We start from the raw sequence: 24,068 nt of genomic DNA on the forward strand, positions 1-24,068 counted from the left end.
AGATATGTAAGTTAGTCGGGCGCAGTGGCTCACGACTGTAATCCTAGCAGGTTGGGAGGCCGAGGCAGGCAGATCTTGAGGTTGGGAATTCAAGACCAGCCTGGCCAATATGGTGAAACCCCATCTCTACTAAAAATACAAAAATTAGCCGGGCATGGTGGTAACCACCTGTAATCCCAGCTACTGGGGAAGCTGAGGCAGAATTGCTTGAACCCAGGAGTTGAAGGTTACAGTTAGCCAAGATCGTGCCACTGCACTGCAGCCTGGGTGACAGAGTGAGACTCTGTCTAAAAAAAAAAAAAAAAAAAAAAAAAAAAAAAAAACGGCCAGACGCGGTGGCTCACACCTGTTGTAATCCCAGCACTTTGGGAGGCCAAGGCAGGCGGATCAACAAGGTTAGGAGATCGAGACCATCCTGGCTAACATGGTGAAACCCCATCTTTACTAAAAATACAAAATATTAGCTGGGCATGGTGGCGGGCCCCTATAGTCCCAGCTACTCAGCTGCTTAGGAGGCTGAGACAGGAGAATGGCATGAACCCGGGAGGCAGAGCTTGTAGTGAGCCGAGATCACGCCACTGCACTCCAGCCTGGGCGACAGAGTGAAATTCCTTCTCAAAAAAAATAAATAAATAAAAGATACATAAGTCAGATTTACAACTTTAATGGACTAGCTGGTCCATTAAAAGGACTTTTCATATCAAATTAGCATATTAAATGAATGCCGGTTTCCATGTAAATAGGTCTTTATTTGCTATAACTCTTGCTTTTAAAATTGATAACTAAAGACAATTTTAAGAGAACATGGTTTTCACAGTTTCTCCTTCCTAATTAGTTATAGTTTTCATTTGAAATAGCTGGGCAGCTTGACTTTAAGCTCTTGTAGAAGTGTTCCTCTCCTCTTCCTCTTGATAAGCCACAGCCAGTTGCTTCACAGTTTTTCATGAATTTAGCCACTTTTTCTTCTGGCCAAGGTGAATCAGCAATTGGGAACAAAAGAGTCTGCAACTTGCCTCAAAAATCTGAATTTTGCAGCTAACTACTGCACATATGGTAAATTACAATATTCCTAGTGGCTTCTGAAAGCTGAACTCTGAGCAGTGACCACAGAGGCAGGCCTTGAGAGGAATGCTGACCTTAGTTACTGGTAGAGGCACCCTCATACCGTCTGAACCTTTTGCCTTTGGGCTGTTAGCAGAAGTAACCCTGCCTCCAGCTCCTGGCCCTCCAGCTTTCCTCCCCACTTTCCCTTAGTCCCACTGTGGTGAAGCCAGGACCTTATCACATGGCTGCAGGAAGGGGCCAGTCTCTCCTTGGCCAGTTCATCCCGTACACCAAACCCAAAGGCCTGGGCTTTTCCCCAGACACCTTTGTCATGAGTCAGTAGGGAGTCCAGGGCGCTTTGACCTGGAAGACCCATTTTCAAATGTCTTCCTCTATAGAAAGAGTGACCCATGATTAGTGCCTGGGGTGAGTCGCTTTCTGGGAAATGGAGTAGGGTAAAGACCTTTGAAGGTCCATCTCTGGGGACCTGACCCAATGTCGATCTTGGGCACTGTGAGGCTGGAGGATGAGGAGGGAGGCCCCTTCCTCTGGCAAGGAGTGTTGTGTTACTCAAATTTCGAAGGCTGGATATCCCGTTTCTTTGTGGGGAAGCAGATGTTGACCAGCTTGCCTTCCTTCCTTAGGTGGTTTTTTGGCAAAATCCCCAGAGCCAAGGCAGAAGAAATGCTTAGCAAACAGCGGCACGATGGGGCCTTTCTTATCCGAGAGAGTGAGAGCGCTCCTGGGGACTTCTCCCTCTCTGTCAAGTAAGTATTTCCTGCTGCAGTTGCCTGGAATCCTGTCTCTGACTGATCCAAATTGTGAAGCCATCGGTCAGGTGCCTGGCTACACACAAAATGGTGGAGGCTTAGCCTAAACAGTATCTTCATTTCACATTAAAATCCTAATTTCTGGCTCCTCTCAAAATGAGTTCTAGAAGCACTGGATGTAGATTCCCATGTGGACACAGCCTTCAGGAGGTGAGCAGCACACCTGCAGCCAGCTGGAGCCTGCCGGTTTTCCCTAGTGCCCAGCACTCCTGAGCTTCTGCCCTCTGAGGGATTCCCGCAGTTCTCTCAAATGGAATAGTGGTGCGCCTGTCGGCTGCCTTGGCTTGCCTTGCTCAGATCCCCTGGCTTAAATCCACCAGCCCCATCCTAAGCCCTCACAGTCACTTAAGAAGGCTGCTGCAGGGGATTTGGGGCTCGCATTTCCCGGTGGAAAGTTGAGGTGTGAAAGGGAGCAGGTAAGCAGGGAATGGAGAAGACAAGAAGTTCTGTCGCCATGGAGAATTGTGGAGAATAGAAATCAGCACTTGAAGATTCTCAACAATTCGCACCTCATCTGTGAAGTCAGGATTTTGAATTAAATTGTTATTTCTTTTTTTTTTTTTTTTTTTTTTTTTTTTTTGAGACGGAGTCTTGCTCTGTCACCCAGGCTGGAGTGCAGTGGCCGGATCTCAGCTCACTGCAAGCTCCGCCTCCCGGGTTTACGCCATTCTCCTGCCTCAGCCTCCCGAGTAGCTGGGACTACAGGCGCCCGCCACCTCGCCCGGCTATTTTTTTGTATTTTTTTTTTAGTAGAGACGGGGTTTCACCGTGTTAGCCGGGATCGTCTCTCAATCTCCTGACCTCGTGATCCGCCCATCTCGGCCTCCCAAAGTGCTGGGATTACAGGCTTGAGCCACCGCGCCCGGCCTAAATTTTTATTTCTATATGTTTTTTACTTTCAGTTCTTTTCTAGTTAATGTATTATCATAAGACCCTCCCCAGGAGTCTGACAGATCACTTCATCACTTATATATAAAGAAGTGATTAGGTTCAACATTCAGATCACTACTTAATTTACATTACATTAAGATTGTTTTTGAGGCCGGGCCTGGGTGGCTCAAGCCTGTAATCCCAGCACTTTGGGAGGCCGAGACGGGCGGATCACGAGGTCAGGAGATCGAGACCATCCTGGCTAACACGGTGAAACCCCGTCTCTACTAAAAAATACAAAAAACTAGCCGGGCGAGGTGGCAGGCGCCTGTAGTCCCAGCTACTCAGGAGGCTGAGACAGGAGAATGGCCCGAACCCGGGAGGCGGAGCTTGCAGTGAGCTGAGATCCGGCCACTGCACTCCAGCCTGGGCGACAGAGCGAGACTCCGTCTCAAAAAAAAAAAAAAAAAAAAAAAGAAACCTCGTCTCTACTAAAAAATACAAAAAACTAGCCAGGTGAGGTGGCAGGCGCCTGTAGTCCCAGCTACTCGGGAGGCTGAGGCAGGAGAATGGCGTAAACCTGGGAGGCGGAGCTTGCAGTGAGCTGAGATCCGGCCACTGCACTCCCGCCTGGGCAACAGAGCCAGACTCTGTCTCAAAAAAAAAAAAAAAAAATGAACTGACCAGCCTGGCCAACATGGTGAAACCCCATCTCTACTAAAAATAGAAAATAACTCAGGCATAGTGGCACACACCCGTAGGCCCAGCAACTCAGGAGGTTAAAGCCAGAGAATCAGTCGAATCCAGGAGGTGGAGGTTGTAGTGAGGCGAGATGGCGCCACTGCACTTCAGCCTGGGCGACGAGCAAAACTCTGTCTCAAAAAAATTTTAAAAAGCTGGGGACAGTGGCTCACACCTTTAATCCTAGCACTTTGGGAGGCCAAGGCAGGCGGATCACCTGAGGTCAGGAGTTCGAGACCAGCCTGGCCAACATGGTGAAACCCTGTCTCTACTAAAAAAAATACAAAAATGGCCTGGACTTGGTGGCATGCATGTGCCTGTAATCCCAGCTACTCAGGAGGCTGAGACAGGAGAATCACTTGAACCCGGGAGGAGGATGAGCCAAGATCACGCCACTACACTCCAGCCTGAGTGACAGAGCAAGACTATGTCTCAAAAAAAAGAATAAATGAATGAACTGAGTATCTCATTTGGTTTTAGAATCACTTAATGTGTGATTAAAATGTAGATTTTTTTTTGAAATGTAGATTTTAAATTTATAGTTATGGCCCAGCATGGTGGCTTAAGCCTGTAATTCCAGCACTTTGGGAGGCAGAGGCGGGTGGATTGCCTGAGCTCAGGAGTTCGCTACCAGCCTGAGCAACATGGCAAAACCCCATCTCTGCAAAAATCGAAAATTAGCCAGGCGTGGTGGCTCTTGCCTGTAGTCTCAGCTATTTTGGGGACTGAGGTGGGAGGATTGCTTGAGCCTCGGAGGTCGAGGCTGCAGTGAGCCAAGATCATACCACTGCACTCCAGCCTGGGTAAAAGAGCAAAACTCCATCTTTAAAAAAGAAAAGAAAAACTGTCACCTGTCTTTCTTTAGTTTTATGCTGACCCAAATGTAACTGAAACCATATAAAATGAGGGGAACAAGCAATAAATCACTGGGTGGTGGCCAAAACCACGGGGGCAGCCACGTGCTCGGCTGGAGGCTGCCTGTTTGCTCAGCAGAAGCTCTCAAACTTCCATTTTCTCAAGTAGAATCTTTTAAGGATTTAATGCATTTATTGTTTTAGAAGCAAAACAGGTGTCATGACTCTCTTTAACAACACACACACCCCTTTGCAAAAGAGGTTCAAGAATCAACAGTCTTCAGATGTTTCTTAGTTTTAGGATGTTTTGAGCCTGTGATTTGAAACACAGTAGTTAGCATGCTGCTCATTATTGGGGCCCTGGGCTTTTTTAGAAACCACCTGCGTTGCATGGGTGGAAGTAGGCCTCTGTGGGGCCAGAAGTGCCGTGGGATATACCCTTGCTAATGAAGCTTTCACCTTTCACATTTTGTCTTACATGTAAAAGCAGTATTTTTTCCAAATGCGGGGCATCTTGTGCTCACTGGCTTCCTTGAAGCTCAGTGCTGCCACCTGCTGGATTGATTTTCTGACGCCTTTAGTTTCCGTCAGCTGAAAGACTAAAGGACTGAAGGAGAGGAGGGACTCCATTCATTGAACAGGCACTCTCGGAGAATGCCTTTTTTTTTTTTTTTTTGAGACGGAGTCTCGTTTGTCACCCAGGCTGGAGTACAGTGTCCCAATCTCAGCTCACTGCAAGCTCTGCCTCCTGGGTGCAAGCGATTCTCCTGCCTCAGCCTTCTGAGTAGCTGGGACTACAGGCACATGCACATGCCACCACACCTGGCTAAATTTTTGTATTTTTAGTAGAGATGGGGTTTCACCGTGTTAGCCAAGATGGTCTCAATCTCCTGACCTTGTGATCCGCCCACCTCGGCCTCCCAAAGTGCTGGGATTACAGGCGTGAGCCACCGCGCCTGGCCGAGAATGCCTTTTTGAGCGCCTGGCCAGGTGAACAGGACAGGCAGAAGCGCCCTCGCTGGGCTGGTGTTCTAGCCAAATATCCTGTGACAGACCCTGTGAGCTAGTACCAGCCAGCCACACTGTTGCTGGTTTTGCTAGCCAGTGTAAAAGGGTGTGATCTGGTGATGGAGAAGCTTTTGGGTTTCGAAGCCTGGGCCTCTTTTATTGTGCCAGTGTGTCCTTTCATTCAGAGACCTTTTCCCCGTGAGTGGATCTAAAATTCCTGAATGGAAAACATGACTTGGAACTATTCGCAGTTACGAGAGAATTGTTGAAAGTATTTCCAGCCCTCCTCACCTTCTTCCTGCATATAACATTTTAATTATTTTTTTATTCAAAGGAAGTTAAGTCACACTTCTTTGTCTTAAGTAAGGCTGTTTTATTTGTTAGGGTTCAGGGCACATGGACTGTTTTTTTCTTTTTTTTTGAGACAGAGTTTCACTCTTGTTACCCAGGCTGGAGTGCAGTGGCGCAATCTCAGCTCACTGCAACCTCCGCCTCCTGGGTTCAAGTGATTCTCCTGCCTTGGTGTCCCGAGTAGCCGGGATTACAGGCATGCACCACCACGCCCAGCTACTTTTGTATTTTTAGTAGAGATGGGGTTTCTCCATGTTGATCAGGCTGGTCTCGAAATCCCAACCTCAAGTGATCTGCCCGCCTTGGCCTCCAAAGTGTTGGGATTACAGGTGTGAGCCACCGTGCCCAGCCTGGACTCTTTATCTTACAAACATCTTCAGAATGAGAGTGACTGATGGCCTGTCCCTGTCTGGTTTCTTCATGTTGTCCTGGTGCCCATCAGTCATAGGGAGGGGTCTGTTCCAGGGACACGCAGTGAGGAAACTTGTTACTCTGCAGTCCCTGAGGAGTGCTGCCGGGACAGTGGTTCTCTCAAGATATCGCTTATATGGGCAGATAGCCTTCGATTTGCCAGGTTAGAGCCTTTAGCCGGTCCATGTGCTCTCTGTCCCTCCCAGGTTTGGAAACGATGTGCAGCACTTCAAGGTGCTCCGAGACGGAGCCGGCAAGTACTTCCTCTGGGTGGTGAAGTTCAATTCTTTGAATGAGCTGGTGGATTATCACAGATCTACATCTGTCTCCAGAAACCAGCAGATATTCCTGCGGGACATAGAACAGGTGCCACAGGTAAGCCTCATCAGGGTGAGATGGGATCATTTTAGAAATTAAGAATAGCTCCTCAGTGTGCATTCCTGTGGGAAGGGGGAGGTGACCCTCAATCAACATGCAGGCGCCCTTCAGGGATTGCCACTGGGGCTTCTGTGCTCGTTACTGAACACGTTACCTTCCATTCACACTAAAAATTTCTTGTTTCTGGCCCAGCGTAGTAGCTCATGCCAGTAATCCCAGCACTTTGGGAGGCTGAGGCAGGCAGATCACTTGAGGTCAGGAGCTTGAGACTAGCCTGGCCAACATGGTGAAACCCTGTCTCTACTAAAAATACAAAAATTAGCCAGATGTGGTGGCGCCCACCTGCGCTTGGGAAGCTGAGATGGAAAAATCGCTTGAACCCAGGAGGTGGAGGTCACAGTGAGCTGAGATTGTACCACCGCACTCCAACCTGGGTGACAGAGGGAGACTCCATCTCAAAAAAAAAAAAAAAAAAAAAAAAAAACAAAGATTTGTTGTTTTAAATAGAGGATTTTTGCTTTTCCAGAGGCAGTGTGTAGCCAGCTTGCCAGTCTCTCTAGGGAGATGGTCTTTAACACACCCACCCAAAGATCCTGTCCCTGGAGGCAAATTATGAGGAAAACTATGCTTGTGAGGGAGTGAGGTCGGCACCGTTCCTGTCCCTCGAGCCCTGGTCATAAGTTACAGTTAGAGTCCTTTATGTTATGCGAGCTCCAGAATTTTAGGCTCTAATATCTTAAGGGTGTGGTAGAAGGGATTTGCAGATTCTGGGCCCACAGCCTAAACACAGACGGCTGTTTCTGAAGAACTTTCCCCTCCAAGCACTGCCTGCCCTCTACTTGATAATATGGCACAGTTGGCCACCCTCCTCTGGGAGACATACTCTAGCATTTTCTGAGCACTGGGAAAGATCACACTAAACCCGCTTGGCCTGTAAACTTAGAAGAGGTAAGAATAAATGGGGGGTTGGGAGATGGGAGGTGAGTTTAGAAAACATGGAGAATTTGGCACGCATTCGTTTCCCCCTGGAACCCGTCTGGCCTCGGAGGTGGCCGGCCACAGACCAGGAATGCAATATGGGTTTTTCCTGCTCCTGTTTTGCAGCAGCCGACATACGTCCAGGCCCTCTTTGACTTTGATCCTCAGGAGGATGGAGAGCTGGGCTTCCGCCGGGGAGATTTTATCCATGTCATGGATAACTCAGACCCCAACTGGTGGAAAGGAGCTTGCCACGGGCAGACCGGCATGTTTCCCCGCAATTACGTCACCCCCGTGAACCGGAACGTCTAAGAATCAAGAAGCAATTATTTAAAGAAAGTGAAAAATGTAAAACACATACAAAAGAATTAAACCCACAAGCTGCCACTAACAGCAGCCTGTGAGGGAGTGCAGAACACCTGGCCGGGTCACCCTGTGACCCTCTCACTTTGGTTGGAACTTTAGGGGGTGGGAGGGGGCGTTGGATTTAAAAATGCCAAAACTTACCTATAAATTAAGAAGAGTTTTTATTACAAATTTTCACTGCTGCTCCTCTTTCCCCTCCTTTGCCCTTTTTTTCATCCTTTTTTCTCTTCTGTCCATCAGTGCATGACGTTTAAGGCCACGTATAGTCCTAGCTGACGCCAATAATAAAAGACAAGAAACCAAGTGGGCTGGTATTCTCTCTATGCAAAATGTCTGTTTTAGTTGGAATGACTGAAAGAAGAACCACTGTTTCTGTGTTCTTCGTATATACACACAAAAAGGAGGGGGCAGGGCAGCTCGACACCTTTGCTGTTTAACTTCCTCCAGAGGAGGGGGCTTGTAGGAATCTGCCTTCCAGCCCAGACCCCCAGTGTATTTTGTCCAAGTTGGCAGTAGAGTGGGGTAGAAGGAAAGCATGTCGCTGCCTCCATGGCTTCCCTAGAAAGCCTGCCTGGGCCGGGCAGCGTGGTGGCTCACGCCTGTAATCCCAGCACTTTGGGAGGCCAAGGTGGGTGGATCACAAAGTCAGGAGTTCGAGACCAACCTAGCCAACATGGCAAAACCCTGTCTGTACTAAAAATACAAAAATTAGCTGGGTGTGGTGGCATGCGCCTGTAATCCCAGCTACTCGGGAGCCTCAGGCAGGAGAATCACTTGAACCTGGGAGGTGGAGGTTGCAGTGAGCCGAGACCATGCCATTGTACTCCAGCCTGGGTGACAGAGCGAGGCTCCATCTCAAAAAAAAAAAAAAAAAAAAAAAGCCCTCCCAACAGCCTGTCTCTTTCCACTTTGTTGGCCCTTCCAGTGGGATTATCGAGCATGTTGTTTTTTCATAGTGCCTTTTTCCTTATTTCGAGGGTTGCTTCTGAGTGGTGGTGTTTTTTGTTTTTGTTTTTGTTTTTAATTTGTTTTGTTTTAAAATAAGTTAAAGACAGTCCAGAGCTTTTCAGCCAATTTGTCTCCTACTCTGTGTAAATATTTTTCCCTTGGGGCAGGGTAGAGCAAGGGAGACAAGCAGGAGTAGAAGGTGAGGCATTCTCCTGCTTGTACTAAGCCAGGAGGCTTTAAGCTCCAGCTTTAAGGTGTGTGAGCCCCTTGGGGGTTCAGGGAACTGCTTGTCCAGGTTGCAGTGTGAGTGTGACGGGCCACCGGGGCAAGAGGGAAGGTGACCACCCAGCTCTCCCACATCCCACTGGATCTGGCTTACAGGGGGTTGGAAGCCTGTCCTCACTGTCTCAGGGGTTGTGGCCCCCACCCCATCACTATATGCACCCCTGGAACCAGCAAGCCCCAGACAAGGAGAGCGAAGGAGGAAGTCATGGGAACGCAGCCTCCGGTTGTAGCAGGTTTCACCTTATTCCTATGCTGGAGTGCACAATGAGAGTACTCACTTCTCACCTGTCTTGCTCTTAGATTGGGCTGTGGCTTTCATCCTGTGTCCCCTGACCTGTCCAGATGAGCGTGAGGGCAGCATTGGGAAGCCAGAGTGCTGCTTGTGCCTGCCTTGCCAGTGGGCTGTGTTGACTGCTGCTCCCCACCCCTACAGATGGTCCCAGGAAGCAGGGAGAGTTGGGGAAGACAAGATTGGAAAGAAAGACCAAGGCCTCGGCAGAGATCTCTGTCTTCTCTCCACTTCTGGTCCCCTGTAGTGATGTGCCTGTAATCTTTTTCTCCACCCACTCCCCTTTCCACGACAAAAACAAGGCTGCCTCCCTCTCTCCGGAGAGTTGGTGACAGTTGGTCCTCTCGGTCCCAAAGCGGCTGATGGGAGTCTCCCTCCGACTCTGAATATGAACAGGGCCTGGGCCTGGAGCATTCGCTGTGCCAGGAGGCGGCAGCCCTTCTGGGCAGAGCCTGTCCCTGCCTTCCCTCACTCCTCATTCTGCTTCTCCTTTCCTCGCTGATGATAAAAGGAATCTGGCATTCTGCACCTGGACCATTTGATTGTTTTATTTTGGAATTGGTGTATATCATGAAGCCTTGCTGAACTAAGTTTTGTGTGTATATATTTAAAAAAAAAAAATCAGTGTTTAAAGAAAGACCTATGTACTTAATCCTTTAACTCTGCAGATAGCATTTGGTAGGTAGTGATTAACTGTGAATAATAAACATACAATGAATTCTTCACTTGGTATCTTTTTTTCCCCTTGTCTGCCTTAAAAATTTAAAAACCGCCTTGGGGAGTCAGGAATCTTGGGTCCTTATTTCAGACTCCCAGCTTACATCCCCCTAGGGGAGCATGTGGGGCTCACAGGCCCTCCTGGGAGCGATGCCCATAGTTAGCTGTCAGGAACTCCTGGGGAGCCTATTAATAGTACAGAATTGCAAACCGCCCCCCATCCTTGGACATTAACTTTGAGGACACAGACATGCCCCGCTGTTTCTGATGTAGAGAAACCACTGACCACGCTTTGGGGACTCTGGTCTAGACCAAGGACTTTGGGAGGATAAAGAGCTTGGCTTATTTCGTTCTCCTGTTCTCTGTGTTAAACAAGGAGAAGGACAGAAACACCTATGAAGAAATGATTCTGATGTGCTAAGTAAGTAAAACCTACTTGTTTGCTCAATAGGCTGCTTTTAGGGTGAGACGAGGCATGTTTACACACACGTTGGCTACAGAGGCAAAGAATACTTAACAAAAAAGCAATGAGGGCTAGCCATGGTAGCTCATGCCTGTAATCCCAGCACTTTGGGAGGTCAAAGTGGGGGATCACTTGAGCCCAGAAGTTTGAGACCAATCTGGGCAGCATAGGGAGACTCCCCGCCTCTCTACAAAAAGCAAATTAGCCAGATGCAGTGGCACACGCCTGTAGTTACAATTACTTGGGAGGCTGAGGTGGATCACTGGAGCCCAGGAGGTCAAGGCCACAGTGAGCTGTGGTTGCACCACTGCACTCCAGCCTGGGCATCAGGGTGAGACCTTGTCTCAAAAAAGTAATAAAAAGGGCCGGGCGCGGTGGCTCACGCCTGTAATCCCAGCACTTTGGGAGGCCGAGGCGGGCGGATCACAAGGTCAGGAGATCGAGACAATGGTGAAACCCCGTCTCTACTAAAAATACAAAAAATTAGCCGGGCGCGGTTGTGGGCGCCTGTAGTCCCAGCTACTCGGGAGGCTGAGGCAGGAGAATGGCGTGAACCCGGGAGGCGGAGCTTGCAGTGAGCTGAGATCCGGCCACTGCACTCCAGCCTGGGCGACAGAGCGAGACTCCGTCTCAAAAAAAAAAAAAAAAAAAAGGGGTAATAAAAAAGGGCCAGGCATGGTGGCTCACGCCTGTAATCCCAGCGCTTTCGGAGACTGAGGCGGGTGGATCAGGAGGTCAGGAGTTCAAGACCAGCCTAGCCAACATAGTGAAACCCCATCTATACTAAAAATAAAAAACTTAGCGAGGCATGGTGGCGGGCACCTGTAATCCCAGCTACTCGGGAGGCTGAAGCAGGAGAATCGCTTGAACCCAGAAGGTGGAGGTTACAGTGAGCCAAGATCGTGCCACTGCACTCCAGCCTGGGTGACAGAGCAAGATTCCGTCTCAAAAAAAAAGGTAATAAGGGCCAGGCTCAGTGGCTTACACCTGTAATCCCAACACTGAGAGCCGAGGCAGGTGGATTGCTTGAGCTCAAGAATGCCAGACCAGCCTAGGCAACATGGTGAAACCCCATGTCTACCAAAAATGACCTGAGTGTGGTGATGCACACCTGTGGTCTCAGCTACTCAGGAGGCTGAGGTGGAGGTTGCAGTGAGCTGAAGTCGTGCCACAGCACTCCAGCCTGAGAGACCTATCACCAAAAAAAAAAAAAATACCCAAGAAATCCTGACTTGAATTCTTGGTTTAACCACACTGAGCAGGGGAGGTCTGTGGGTCATTTTGTTTTGTGACAGGGTCTTTATCTGCCACCCAGGCTGGAGTGCCGTGGTGCGATCATAACTCACTGCAGACTCAATCTCCTGGGCTCAAGTGATCGTCTCAGACTCCCAGGTAGCTGGGACTACAGGCATACGCTACTGCACCCGGCTCATTTCATTCTTTTGTACAGTGGGGTCTGTGTTTCCCAGGCTGATCTCAGACTCCTGGGCTCAAGATATCCCCCAACCCTTGGCTTCTCAAAGTGCTGGGAATCCAGGCGTGTGTGTGTGCGTATGTGCCTGGCCTGGGACGTTTTTGACCCTCCCCTGCAGTAGCTATATGTGATAAGGATCTTGACCCAGCGAGAGTCAAGGCTGCTAGTCCTGTGGTCCACTTGGGCTGGCCTCCTTGAAGCTGAGCAGAAATTTACAAAATGGAGCTATTTAATTGAAAAGGCTGGGCATGGTGACTCATTTAGCCTCATTTGAGGCTGTTTGCTCAATTTGTCCCCTCCCTCGCATTTGACTTGTTTCAGAATTAATGGGAAAATCACCACTTTTCTGTGATCAGCAGCAGTTTGGTCACAGATTTCTTAGTGATTGTATCTCCCTCCTCAGGGATCCAGGATTCCTGGGAAGGCATCTGGGTGGGGTGCCTTGGGAATTCTCCCAGCCTCTTCCAGGAGCCTTCTGGCCAGTGCAGGCGTGATCTCAGCTCACTGCAAGCTCCACCTCCTGGGTTCACACCATTCTCCTGCCTCAGCCTCCCAAGTAGCTGGGACTACAGGTGCCCTCCACCACACCTGGCTAATTTTGTTTTTGTATTTTCAGTAAAGACAAGATTTCACCGTGTTAGCCAGGATGGTCTCAATCTCCTGACCTTGTAATCCACCCGCCTCGGCCTCACAAAGTGCTGGGATTACAGGCGTGAGCCACTGCTCCTGGCTGGAAATACTTTTAACTTGAGATACTGTGTGTACATGTGTAATAAATACAAATTCCCCAGACCAGAGCCACATTTTATACTCACGAATAAAGAGAAAGATGCACATGGCTTAAGATGTGTTCATTGGGAGCTTCTGAAGCTTAGCCCCAGTCTGGTGGGGTCCTGGCTCCTCCCTGCAGTCAGCTGTGCCAAGGCAGATGAATCGTGCTCACCCCTAGGAAGGCTGGTGTCAGAATCCCAAATAATGGCTTTCCTTGGGGGTACTTACCACCACTGAAGAAATAAGAGTACAGGCCAGGCATGGTGGCTCACACCTGAAATCCCAGCACTTTGGGAGTCTGAGGCTGGTCTTTACCTCCTTACCTGAGGTCAGGAGTTCAAGACCAGCCTGGCCAACATGGTGAAACCCCGGCTCTACTAAAAATACCAAAATTAGGTGGGTGTGGTGGCAGGCATCTGTAATCGCAGCTCCTTGGGAGGCTGAGGCAGGAGAATCGCTTGAACCCGGGAGACGGAGGTTGCAGTGAGCTGAGATCGTGCCATTGCACTCCAGCCTGGGCGACAGAGTGAGACTCCATCTCAAAAAAAAAAGAATACAATTCTGTGTGCCAACAGCACTGATAGATCAATGTTGCATGATAGTGATATTGATTAAGCCACTTACTGCTCAGTGCATTCTAAACACTACTTTTAAAACTAACACTTAAAAGCCATACTATACCCCATCCAAAAAAGAAATTACTGAGACATATTTTAAGTCTCGACTCTGGCCCATCCGAGAGCAACACTGGTCTTAGGTCTCCAAGGACAGCCTTCTTTTTTTTTTCTTTTTTTTTTTTTCCAGTTAGTGTCTGACTCTTGCTGGAGTGCAGTGGTGTGATCTCAGCTCATTGCAACCTCCGCCTCCTAGGTACAAGCGATTCTGCTCCCTCAGCCTCCCAAGTGGCTGGAACTACAGGCACCCGCCACCACACCCAGCTAATTTTTATATTTTTAGTAGAGATGGGGTTTCACCATGTTGGCCAGGATGGTCTTGATCTCCTGACCTCGTGATCTGCCCACCTCGGCCTCCAAAGTGCTGGGATTACAGGCGTGAGTCAACGGGCCCTGCCCCAGCCGCCTTTTTTAACATTCCTGGATTCGGATTGAGAAAGCATGGCTATTGCAGCCATTCCTTGGGTATGAGTTGTGGTGACAGCAGTGTTGGCCTCCAAAATAGCAGCTGCCAGGTCCTGAGAGCTCGCCTCGTGCTGCAGGCCTGTGGAAGGGCCCGAGCCTGGGGTGAAAGGGTGGACGTTTGCCTCCTGCTGTAACCCCACCGCTCATCCTGTGCTGTGCTAGGGAAGCAAGGGGCGAGGGGTGTACTCTTTTTCATTTACTCTGTTACAGATGTGTTGCCCACACCTATGGGGATTGTCGGTGAATGTCATTCCTGGGGCGTGTGGAATTGGAGGCACTTCTCTCCCCTTTAACTGGAGGCTGAGGAGGGCCCCCGTGTCTTCCCACACCATCAGCCACCCCTTTCGATTGCTGCATGGTGGCATTGCTGCTCTGAGTCACCCTGAAACCGGAAACTGCCCCACGGGAGCCTTCTGTCCTTGACACAGACGCACTCTTCAGTTCTGATTCTTGTATTATGCAAGCCCTTGCATGAGAGAGACTTTCAAAGAGGAAATGTAGACAGCACAGGCTCAAAGGGAGGCTTGGAGGCAGATGGGACTTGCCCTGGGGATTGGGTGAAATGAGTTTGGACAGTGACTAATAGGACTAATAGACACCAGGGCAGGTGGTCTGGTAGAGGCCTGGTGGTGGGAGCAAGCACCTGCCTGGAGATGGCTCGAGGGAGCCTGAGTGGCCTCCTGCAGCGAGGAAGAAAGAGCCCAAGTGGGGTTTGTGGGGGCCTTGAATGCAGGCTGAGTGATGCCCATTCTGCCTGTTGACACAGGAGCCTTTGGTAGCTTTTTTTTTTTTTTTTTTTTTTTTTTTAAAAAAACAGTCTCGGCCGGGCGCGGTGGCTCAAGCCTGTAATCCCAGCACTTTGGGAGGCTGAGATGGGCGGATCACGAGGTCAGGAGATCGAGACCATCCTGGCTAACACGGTGAAACCCCGTCTCTACTAAGAAATACAAAAAAAAAAATAGCCGGGCGAGGTGGCGGACGCCTGTAGTCCCAGCTACTCGGGAGGCTGAGGCCGGAGAATGGCGTGAACCCGGGAGGCGGAGCTTGCAGTGAGCTGAGATCCGGCCACTGCACTCCAGCCTGGGCTACAGAGCGAGACTCCGTCTCAAAAAAAAAAAAAAAAAAAACAGTCTCACTCTCACCCAGCCTGGATTGCTGTGACACAATCTCAGCTCACTGAAACCTCTGCCTCCTGGGCTCAAGCAATTCTCCTTCCTCAGCCTCCCCAGAAGCTGGGATTACAGGTGTGTGCCACCACGCCCAGCTAATTTTTGTATTTTTAGTAGAGACGGGGCTTCACCATGTTGGCCAGGCTGGTCTCAAACTCCCGACCTCAGGTGATCCACCCGCCTCGGCCTCCCAAAGTGCTGGGATTACAGGCGTGAGCCACGCGCCTGGCTGCTTCTGTAGCTCTTATAGATGAGCGGTATGATGAAAGATGAGTTTTAGGAACACCTAACTTGCAGCGGTGCGGAGACCAGAATCCAGATAGCCTGGAAGAGGCTGGGGTCATGTTAGCTGAGTGAAGTCAGGCTCTGTGGTGGAGCCTGCCCAGTGACCTCACCCGGCTCTCTCCCAGTTGTCTGGACCATGTGCCCAACCTCATTTCTGTTCCAAGCAGCCATGCGCTCCAGTCCTGACGTGTGTGGTGTGTTTGGGCCTTGTGGCCTCCCCACTTTGTTGTTTCTCTTGCCTATGGGTGGATGCAGGAGAGCCGGCAGAAGACCCAGAGCACCTGTTAGATTTGGAACATGTCTAGGGTGGGGCACGGTGGCTCCTATAATCCCAGCGCTTCGGGAGGCCGAGGCAGGAGGATCACTTTAGCCTAGGAGATTGAGAACAGCCTGGCAATATAGTGAGACCCTGTCTCTACAAAAAATTAGACTGACACAGTGGTGTGCTCCTGTAGTCCCAGCTACCCAGGAGGCTGAGGCAGGAGGATTGCTTGAGTCTGGAAGGTCGAGGCTACAGTGAGCCGTGATTCTGCCACTGCACTCCAGCCTGGGCAGCAGAGAGACCAAGACTTTGTCTCAGAAAAACAAAACAAAAATCAGCTGTGTTGCACCGCTGATGTGGGGGGAGGAGAGGTGTCTGTTACAGCAGCCACACTGCCTATCCAGGGACGACACTGGGGATAGGACCTGGGGAGAAACTTGAGAGGCCCAGTGAAATATATGAGGTTTTGGCCAGGCGTGATGGCTCATGCCTGTAATCCTAGCACTTTGGGAGGCCGAGGTGGGTGGATCACAAGGTCAGGAGATCGAGACCATCCTGGCTAACATGATGAAACCCCGTCTCTACTAAAAATACAAAAAAAATTAGCTGGGTGTGGTGGCGGTTGCCTGTAGTCCCAGCTACTCAGGAGGCTGAGGCAGGAGAATGGCATGAACCCGGGAGGCGGAGCTTGAGTGAGTTGAGATCCCGCCACTGCACTCCAGCCTGGGCGACAGAGTGAGACTCTGTCTCAAAAAAAAAAAAAAAAAAAAAAAAAAAAAAAATTAGCTAGGAATGGTGGCAAATGCCTGTAGTCCCAGCTACTCAGGAGGCTAAGGCAGGAGAACTGCTTGAACCCAGGAGGCGGAGGTTGCGGTGAGCCAAGATTGCACCATTGCACTCCAGCTTGGGCAACAAGAGCGAATCTCCGTCTCAAAAAAAAAAAAAGAGAAAGAAAGAAAGAAAAATATGAGGTTTTGGAAAAGGAAGTAGAATTGCTTGTCATCTAAAATAGAAGGAAGCAGCAGTGGCAGCTCTCATAAGACCAGCACCCGCACCATCTCCTCACAGGCGGTGCTGGCTCTTCTGCACGAACCCCACTCTCCAGACCTAGCTGCATAGGATAAGCCAATTTCTCTCTTATGCCCCCTTTTTTTTTTTTTTTTTTTTTTTTTTTTTTTTGAGACGAGGTCTCGCTGTCCCAGGCTGGAGTGCAGTGGCATGATCATAGCTCACTGCTGCCTTGAACTCCTGGGCTCAAGTGATCCTCCCACCTCAACCTCCTGAGTAGCTGGCACGTGCACACCACCATGCCCAGCTAATTTTTTTAAAAAATTTCATAGAGATGGGGTCTCACTATATTGCCCAGGCTAGTCTTGAATTCCTGCACTCAAGGGATCCTCCCACCTCAGCCTCCCAAAGTGTTGGGATTAAACGCATGAGCCACCACGCTTGGCCTTTTTTTTTTTTTTTTTTTTTTCCTGAGACTGAGTCTCACTCTGGAGTGCAGTGGCACAATCTCCGCTCACTCCAACCTCCGCCTCCTGGGTTCAAGCAATTCTCCTGCCTCAGCCTCTTGAGTAAATGGGACTACAGGCACCCGCCACCATGACTAATTTTTTTTTTTTTTTTTTTTTTTGAGACGGAGTCTCGCTCTGTCGCCCAGGCTGGAGTGCAGTGGCCGGATCTCAGCTCACTGCAAGCTCCGCCTCCCGGGTTCACGCCATTCTCCTGCCTCAGCCTCCCGAGTAGCTGGGACTACAGGCGCCCGCCACCTTGCCCGGCTAGTTTTTTGTATTTTTTTTAGTAGAGACGGGGTTTCACCGTGTTAGCCAGGATGGTCTCGATCTCCTGACCTCGTGATCCACCCGTCTCGGCCTCCCAAAGTGCTGGGATTACAGGCTTGAGCCACCGCGCCCGGCCTTTTTTTTTTTTTTTGAGATGGAATCTCCCTCTGTCGCCCAAGCTGGAGTGCAGTGGCACAATCTTGGCTCACTGTAACTTCCGCCTGCTGGGTTCAAGCAATTCTCTGCCTCAACCTCCCGAGTAGCTGGGACAACAGGTGCACCACCATGCCCAGCTAATTTTTTTTGTATTTTTAGTAGAGATGGGGTTTCACCATGCTGGCCAGGCTGGTCTTGAACTCTTGACCTCATGATCCACCTGCCTCAGCCTCCCAAAGTGCTGGGATTACAGGAGTGAGCCACCGTGCCCGGCCTAATTTTTGTGTTTTTAGTAGAGACAGGGTTTCACCAATTTGGCCAGGCTGTTCTTGAACTCCTGACCTCTAGTGATCTGCCCGCCTCGGCCTCCCAAAGTGTTGGGATTATAGGCATGAGCTACCGTGCCCAGCCTTTTTTTTTTTTTTTTTTTGAGATAGAGTTTCACTCTTGTTGCCCGGGCTAGAGTACAGTGGCGCGATCTCGGCTCGCTGCAACCTCCGCTTCCTGGGGTTCAAGCGATTCTTCTGCCTCAGGCTCCCAAGTAACTGGGATTACAGGCATGCACCACCACACTCGGCTAATTTTGTATTTTTAGTAGAGACGGGGTTTCTCCATGTTGGTCAGGCTGGTCTTGAACTCCTGACCTCAGGTGATCCACTCACCTCGGCCTCCCAAAGTGCTGGGATTACAGGCATGAGCCACCGCGCCCAGCCTTTTTTTTTTTTTTTTTTTTTTTTAAGAGGCTGGGCATGGTGACTCATGCCTGTAATCCCAGCACTTTTGGAGGCCGATGGGGGCAGATCACTTGAGGTCAGGAGTTCACGACCAGCCTGGCCAACCTGGTAAAACCCAGTCTCTACTAAAAATACAAAAATTATCCGGGCATGGTGGCCCATGCCTATGATTCCAGCTACACAGGAGGCTGAAACAGGAGAATCACTTGAACCCAGGAGGCAGAGGTTGCAGCAAGCCGAGATGGCATCACTGCACTCCAGCCTGGGTGACAAAGCAAGACTTTGTCTCAAAAAAAAAAAAAAAAAAAGTTTTGTGGAGACATAATCAATGTAACATGTAAGTGACCCATCTGAAGTATATTATTCAATGTGTTTTAGTATTCACAGTTATGCAATCATCACCACAATCCATTTTATTTTATGTTTTTTAGTAGAGATGGGGTCTCACTATGTCGCTGAGGCTGGTCTCAAACTCCTGTCCTCAAGCGATCCTCCCATCTCGGCCTCCCAAAGTGCTGGGATTTACAGACATGATCTACTGTGCCAGCCACCACAATCCATTTTAGAACACTGTCATACCCCAAAAGACACCATATACCCCAGCCTGGGCAACATGACAAAACCTCACCCCTACAAGAAATACAAAAATTAGCCAGGCGTGTAATCCCAGCACTTTGGGAGGCTGAGGTGGGAGAATCAACTTTGCCTGGGAGGTGGAGGCTGCAGTAAGCCCCAGTTGCACCACTGCACTCAAGCTTGGATGACAAGTGAGACCCTATCTCAAAAAAAAAAAAAAGGAAAAGAAATCATATACCCTTTAGCAATCATGCCCTATTATCTATCCCCCAACCTCTCCCAGATCCCAGCAACCACCGTTTACTTTCTGTCTCTATGGATTTTCCTATTCGGGACATTTCATTTCAACAGAATCCCAATATGTGGCTTATGGATGTGGCTTCTTTTATTTAGTATAATGTCTTCAAGGCTCATCCACATGGCAGCATGGATCAGCTGGTACTTCACTCCTTTTTATGATGGAATCATAATTTTCCATTGCCCTGATATACCACATTTTGTTGATCCATTCACCAATTGACAGGTATTGGGGATGTTTCTGTTTGGCTGTTGTGAATAACACGACTATGAACATTGAGGTACAAGGTTGTTTTTTGTTTTTTTTGAGACGGAGTCTCGCTCTGTCCCTCAGGCTGGAGTGCAGTGGTCAGATCTCAGCTCACTGCAAGCCCCGCCTCCCGGGTTCACATCATTCTCCTGCCTCAGCCTCCCAAGTAGCTGGGACTACAGGCGCCCGCCACCACGCCCAGCTAATTTTTTTGTGTTTTTGGTGGAGACTAGGTTTCACCATGTTAGCCAGGATGGTCTCAATCTCCTGACCTCGTGATCCATCCGCCTCCGCCTCCCAAAGTGCTGGGATTACAGGCGTGAGCCACAGCGCCCGGCTGATGTACAAGGCTTTATGCAGCCATATCCTGGAGGGGTTTTAAGCAGAGGAGCAGACACGATTGTGTTGGATTGTAAGAAACTGCTGCTGTTGGCCAGGTGAAGTGGCTCACGCCTGTAATCCCAGCACTTTGGGAGGCCAAAGTGGGTGGGTCACCGGAAGTCAGGGGTTTGAGACCAGCCGGGCCAATATGGTGAAACCCCGTCTCTACTAAAAATACAAAAATTAGCCGAGCATGGTGGCGGGTGCCTGTAATCCCAGCTACTCGGGAGGCTGAGACAGGAGAATCGCTTGAACCTGGGAGGCGGAGGTTGCAGTGGGCGGAGATCACACCACTGCACTCCAGCCTGGGCGACAGAGCGGACTCCGTCTCAAAAAAAAAAAAAAAAGAAAAGAATCTGCTGCGGTTGTCCCAGTGAAGGGAGTGGCAGAGGGCCATATAAGCCAGTGGCGTTGAGCTGTATTTAGGAGGAGGAGCTGGGAAGACCTGGGGTGGAGGGAAAGGCAGGTCCAGATGGCTGCAGGGCAGTGGGGGGATCTGTGGCTTTTGTTTGTTGAGATGGGGAACTAGGGGAAGATGGGCAGGGTGGGGTGAGGCGGGGAGAAAGGCTGGAGGGTTGGATTTGAGGTGCCTGAGGACAAACATCTAGAAAGCAGAGTGTGTTCACCTGGAGCTCAGGAGACAGATCTGACAGGGGATCCAGATCCAGGGATTGTCAGCGTGGAGGTGGCCCTGAAACCATGGCCACAGGTGAGGCCTCACATACTCCAGTCCCCATAAGGAAGCACAGCCCTGAGGGCCAGGTGAGGGGAAGGCAGGAAGCACAGAGGAGAGAGGCCAGAGCAGAGCGGCAGGAGGTGAGCCAAGAGCCCACAGGACCAGGGACGCCGCGGGGCTCCAGGGACAGGCTTCGGGAAAACGCTCCCTGGTACCATCCTGGTCCCAGCCCCTTGTCCCCCTCTCCCCACGGCCACAAAACCTCCTCCTGTCTCTCCACCCTGCCTCTTTCCCCAGCCTGTCCAAAGAGGGCAAAGTCCAGGCTCCTGCCCCTCAGGAGCAGTGTGATGTAAGACAGAGCATGAGATTGCAGGCCTGAGGCCAGGGCCTTTATTCCTCGCTGTGTGACCAGGGCCCCCTTTTTTCTTTCTTTCCGAAACAGAGCAAGACTCGCCTGGGCACAGTGGCTCACTCCTGTAATCCCAGCACTTTGGGAGGCCGAGGTGGGCAGATCACAAAGTCAGGAGATCAAGACCATCCTAGCTAACACAGTGAAACCCCGTCTCTACTAATAATACAAAAAATTCGCTGAGCATGGTGGCGGGCGCCTGTGGTCCCAGCTACTCGGGAGGCTGAGGCAGGAGAATGGTGTGAACCCAGGAGGCAGAGCTTGCAGTGAGCTAAGATCACGCCACTGCACTCCAGCCTGGGGGACAGAGCAAGACCCCGTCTCAAAAGAAAGAAAAAAAAAAGAAAAGAGAAAAAAGAAACAGAGCAAGACTCTATAGCCCAAGCTGGAGTACAGTGATGCAATCCCGGCTCACTGCAACCTCCACCTCTCGAGTTCAAGCGATTCTCCCACCTCGGCTTCCCAAGTGGATTACAGGCACGTTCCACCATGTCTGGCTAGTTGTTTGTATTTTTAATAGAAATGGGGTTTTGCTATGTTGCCCAGGCTAGTCTTGAACTCTTGGCCTCAAATGATCCACCCGCCTCGGCCTCCCAAAGTGCTGAGATTACTGGTGTGAGCCATGGCGCCTGGCCATGACCAGGGCCCTTAACCTCTCACCCCCTTCCTTCATCTGTTTAAAAATCAAACCAACGAAAATGTCACTAGGTTTGCTCTGAGGATCCAACATGATTATGTACACAGGTATTTTGCAACTGAAATGATTAAGTGCATCGTGACAGTTGCTGATTAGGATCTTGGCATTAAGAGCTCATACAGTCTGCACCTGGTCCAATTCTTCAAGCCTTTGGCCAACCAAATCCCTTGTGAGTCTTTGCCTTCGGTCAGCATCTACCTTTCTCCCAGATTGCAGGCGAGACCTGGGCTCAACCAATCCTACCACCCCAGCCTCCCAAGTAGCTGGGACCACAGACACGCACCACCATGTCCAGCTAAATTTTTGTACTTTTAGTAGCACTGGGGTTTCACCATGTTGCCCAGGCTGGACTCCAACTCCTCAACTCAAGTTGTAGCAGGACGAGCAGCAGATAAAACTTCTCAGACACCGAGTTACAGAAGGAAGGCGTTTATTCGGCCGAGGACATCAGCAAGACTCCTGTCTCAAGAGCCGAGCTCCCCGAGTGAGCAATTCCTGTCCCTTTTAAGGGCTCACAACTCTAAGGGGGTGCGTGTGAGGGGGTCCGTGATTGATTGAGCAAGCAGGGGGTATGTGACTGGGGGCTGCACGCACCGGTAATTAGATTGGAACAAAACAGGATAGGGATTTTCACAGTGCATTGCTATACAATGTCTGTAATCTATTGATAACATTACCAATCAGGTCAGGGGTCGATCTTTAACTACCAGGCCCAGGGTGTGGCGCCAGGCTGTCTGCCTGTAGATTTCATTTCTCCCTTTTAGTTTTTACTTCTTTCTTTGGAGGCAGAAATTGGGCATAAAGTGATATGAGGGGTGGTCTCCTCCCTTAAAGGGATCCCCTGGCCTTGGCCCTCCGAAGTGCTGGGATTACAGGCGTGAGCCACTGCGCCTGGCCTGTGTAAATCTTTGATTCGTTTAAAGGTATCCTGATATCGGTGTGAGAGATGGATTCAGCTCTCCTTTTCTCCAGATGGCTACATGATTGTCTGGATAGTATTTACTCACAGGCCACCTCTGCCCCGGCCACTGTCCTCTCCTTTCTAACCTTCAGCCCCTCCTCTCTGCTCTCTGCTTATCCCCAGACTGTCATGAGAACTGGCTCTACAGACCCCACATCTGCTGAGAACCCCTTCCTGACCAGCTCCCAGGGGGCTTTTACTCCCCTGCAGTCTCGAAATCCCAACTGCCTGCCCCCTTCTTCCATACCCCCTTCCTCCATCCCCCCTTCCTCCATCCTCCCTTCCTCCATCCTCCCTTCCTCCATCCCCCCTTCCTCCATCCCCCCCCCTTCCTCCATCCCCCCTTCCTCCATCCCCGCTTCCTCCATCCCCCCTTCCTCCATCCCCCCTTCCTCCATCCCGCCTTCCTCCATCCCCCCTTCCTCCATCCCCCCTTCCTCCATCCCCCCTTCCTCCATCCCCCCCTTCCTCCATCCTCCCTTCCTCCATCCCGCCTTCCTCCATCCCCTCTTCCTCCATCCCCCCCCTTCCTCCATCCCCCCTTCCTCCATCCTCCCTTCCTCCATCCCCCCTTCCTCCATCCTCCCTTCCTCCATCCCCTCTTCCTCCATCCCCTCTTCCTCCATCCCCTCTTCCTCCATCCCCCCTTTCTCCATCCCCCCTTTCTCCATCCTCCCTTCCTCCATCCCTCCTTCCTCCATCCTCCCTTCCTCCATCTTCCTATGGGCACAGTGGCTCAATTCTGTAATCCCAGCACTTTGGGAGCCCTAGGTGGGTGGATCACTTGAGGTCAGGAGTTCAAGACCAGCCTGTTCAACATGGTAAAACCCCAACTCTACTAAAAACACAAAAATTGTCCGGGAGCGGTGGTTCATACCTGTAATCCCAGCACTTTGGGAGGCCAAGGCGGGCGGATCACTTGAGATCAGGAGTTCAAGACCAGCCTGGCCAACGTGGTGAAACCCCGTCTCTACTAAAAATACAAAAATTAGCCAGGCGTGGTGGCAGGTGCCTGTAATCCCAGCTATTTGGGAGGCTAAGGCAGGAGAATTGCTTGAACCTGGGAGGCGGAGGTTGCAGTGAGCCGAGATTGCGCCATTGCACTCTAGTCTGGGTGACAGAAACTCCCTGTTAAAACACACACACACACACACACACACACACACACACACACACACACACACACACACACACACCCCGATTAGCCGGGTGTGGTGTAATGTGTAGTAATCCGAGATTGCGCCATTGCACTCTAGTCTGGGTGACAGAAACTCCCTGTTAAAACACACACACACACACACACACACACACACACACACACACACCCCGATTAGCCGGGTGTGGTGTAACGTGTAGTAATCCCAGCTATCTGGGAGGCTGAGGCAGGAGAATCACTTGAACCCAGAAGGCAGAGGTTGCAGTGAGCTGACGTTGCACCACTGCACTCTAGCCTGGATGACAGAGCAAGACTCCATCTCAAAAAAAAGAAAAAGAATTTAGGCTGAGTGTAGGTT

General features: G+C 50.4%; 2 protein-coding genes across 4 annotated transcripts in view; both read left to right on the forward strand.

The window, feature by feature from the left end:
* GRB2 (growth factor receptor bound protein 2) overlaps positions 1-10,078 on the forward strand; it is an 88,339-nt gene extending 78,261 nt beyond the window's left edge. For all 3 annotated transcript variants that reach the window (XM_050764449.1, XM_050764450.1, XM_050764448.1), the window contains 3 exons: positions 1,689-1,811; positions 6,316-6,484; positions 7,592-10,078. In XM_050764449.1, coding sequence (XP_050620406.1) covers positions 1,689-1,811; positions 6,316-6,484; positions 7,592-7,777 — 478 coding nt within the window. In that variant the 3' untranslated portion in view covers positions 7,778-10,078. The remainder of the gene's footprint in view (positions 1-1,688; positions 1,812-6,315; positions 6,485-7,591) is intronic.
* The window catches only part of GGA3 (golgi associated, gamma adaptin ear containing, ARF binding protein 3), a 271,030-nt gene that overhangs the window by 163,566 nt on the left and 83,396 nt on the right, over positions 1-24,068 (forward strand). The gene's annotated exons all lie outside the window — the stretch shown is intronic.

The sequence above is a fragment of the Macaca thibetana genome, chromosome 16, assembly GCF_024542745.1.
Source record: "Macaca thibetana thibetana isolate TM-01 chromosome 16, ASM2454274v1, whole genome shotgun sequence".
Taxonomy (NCBI): domain Eukaryota; kingdom Metazoa; phylum Chordata; class Mammalia; order Primates; family Cercopithecidae; genus Macaca; species Macaca thibetana.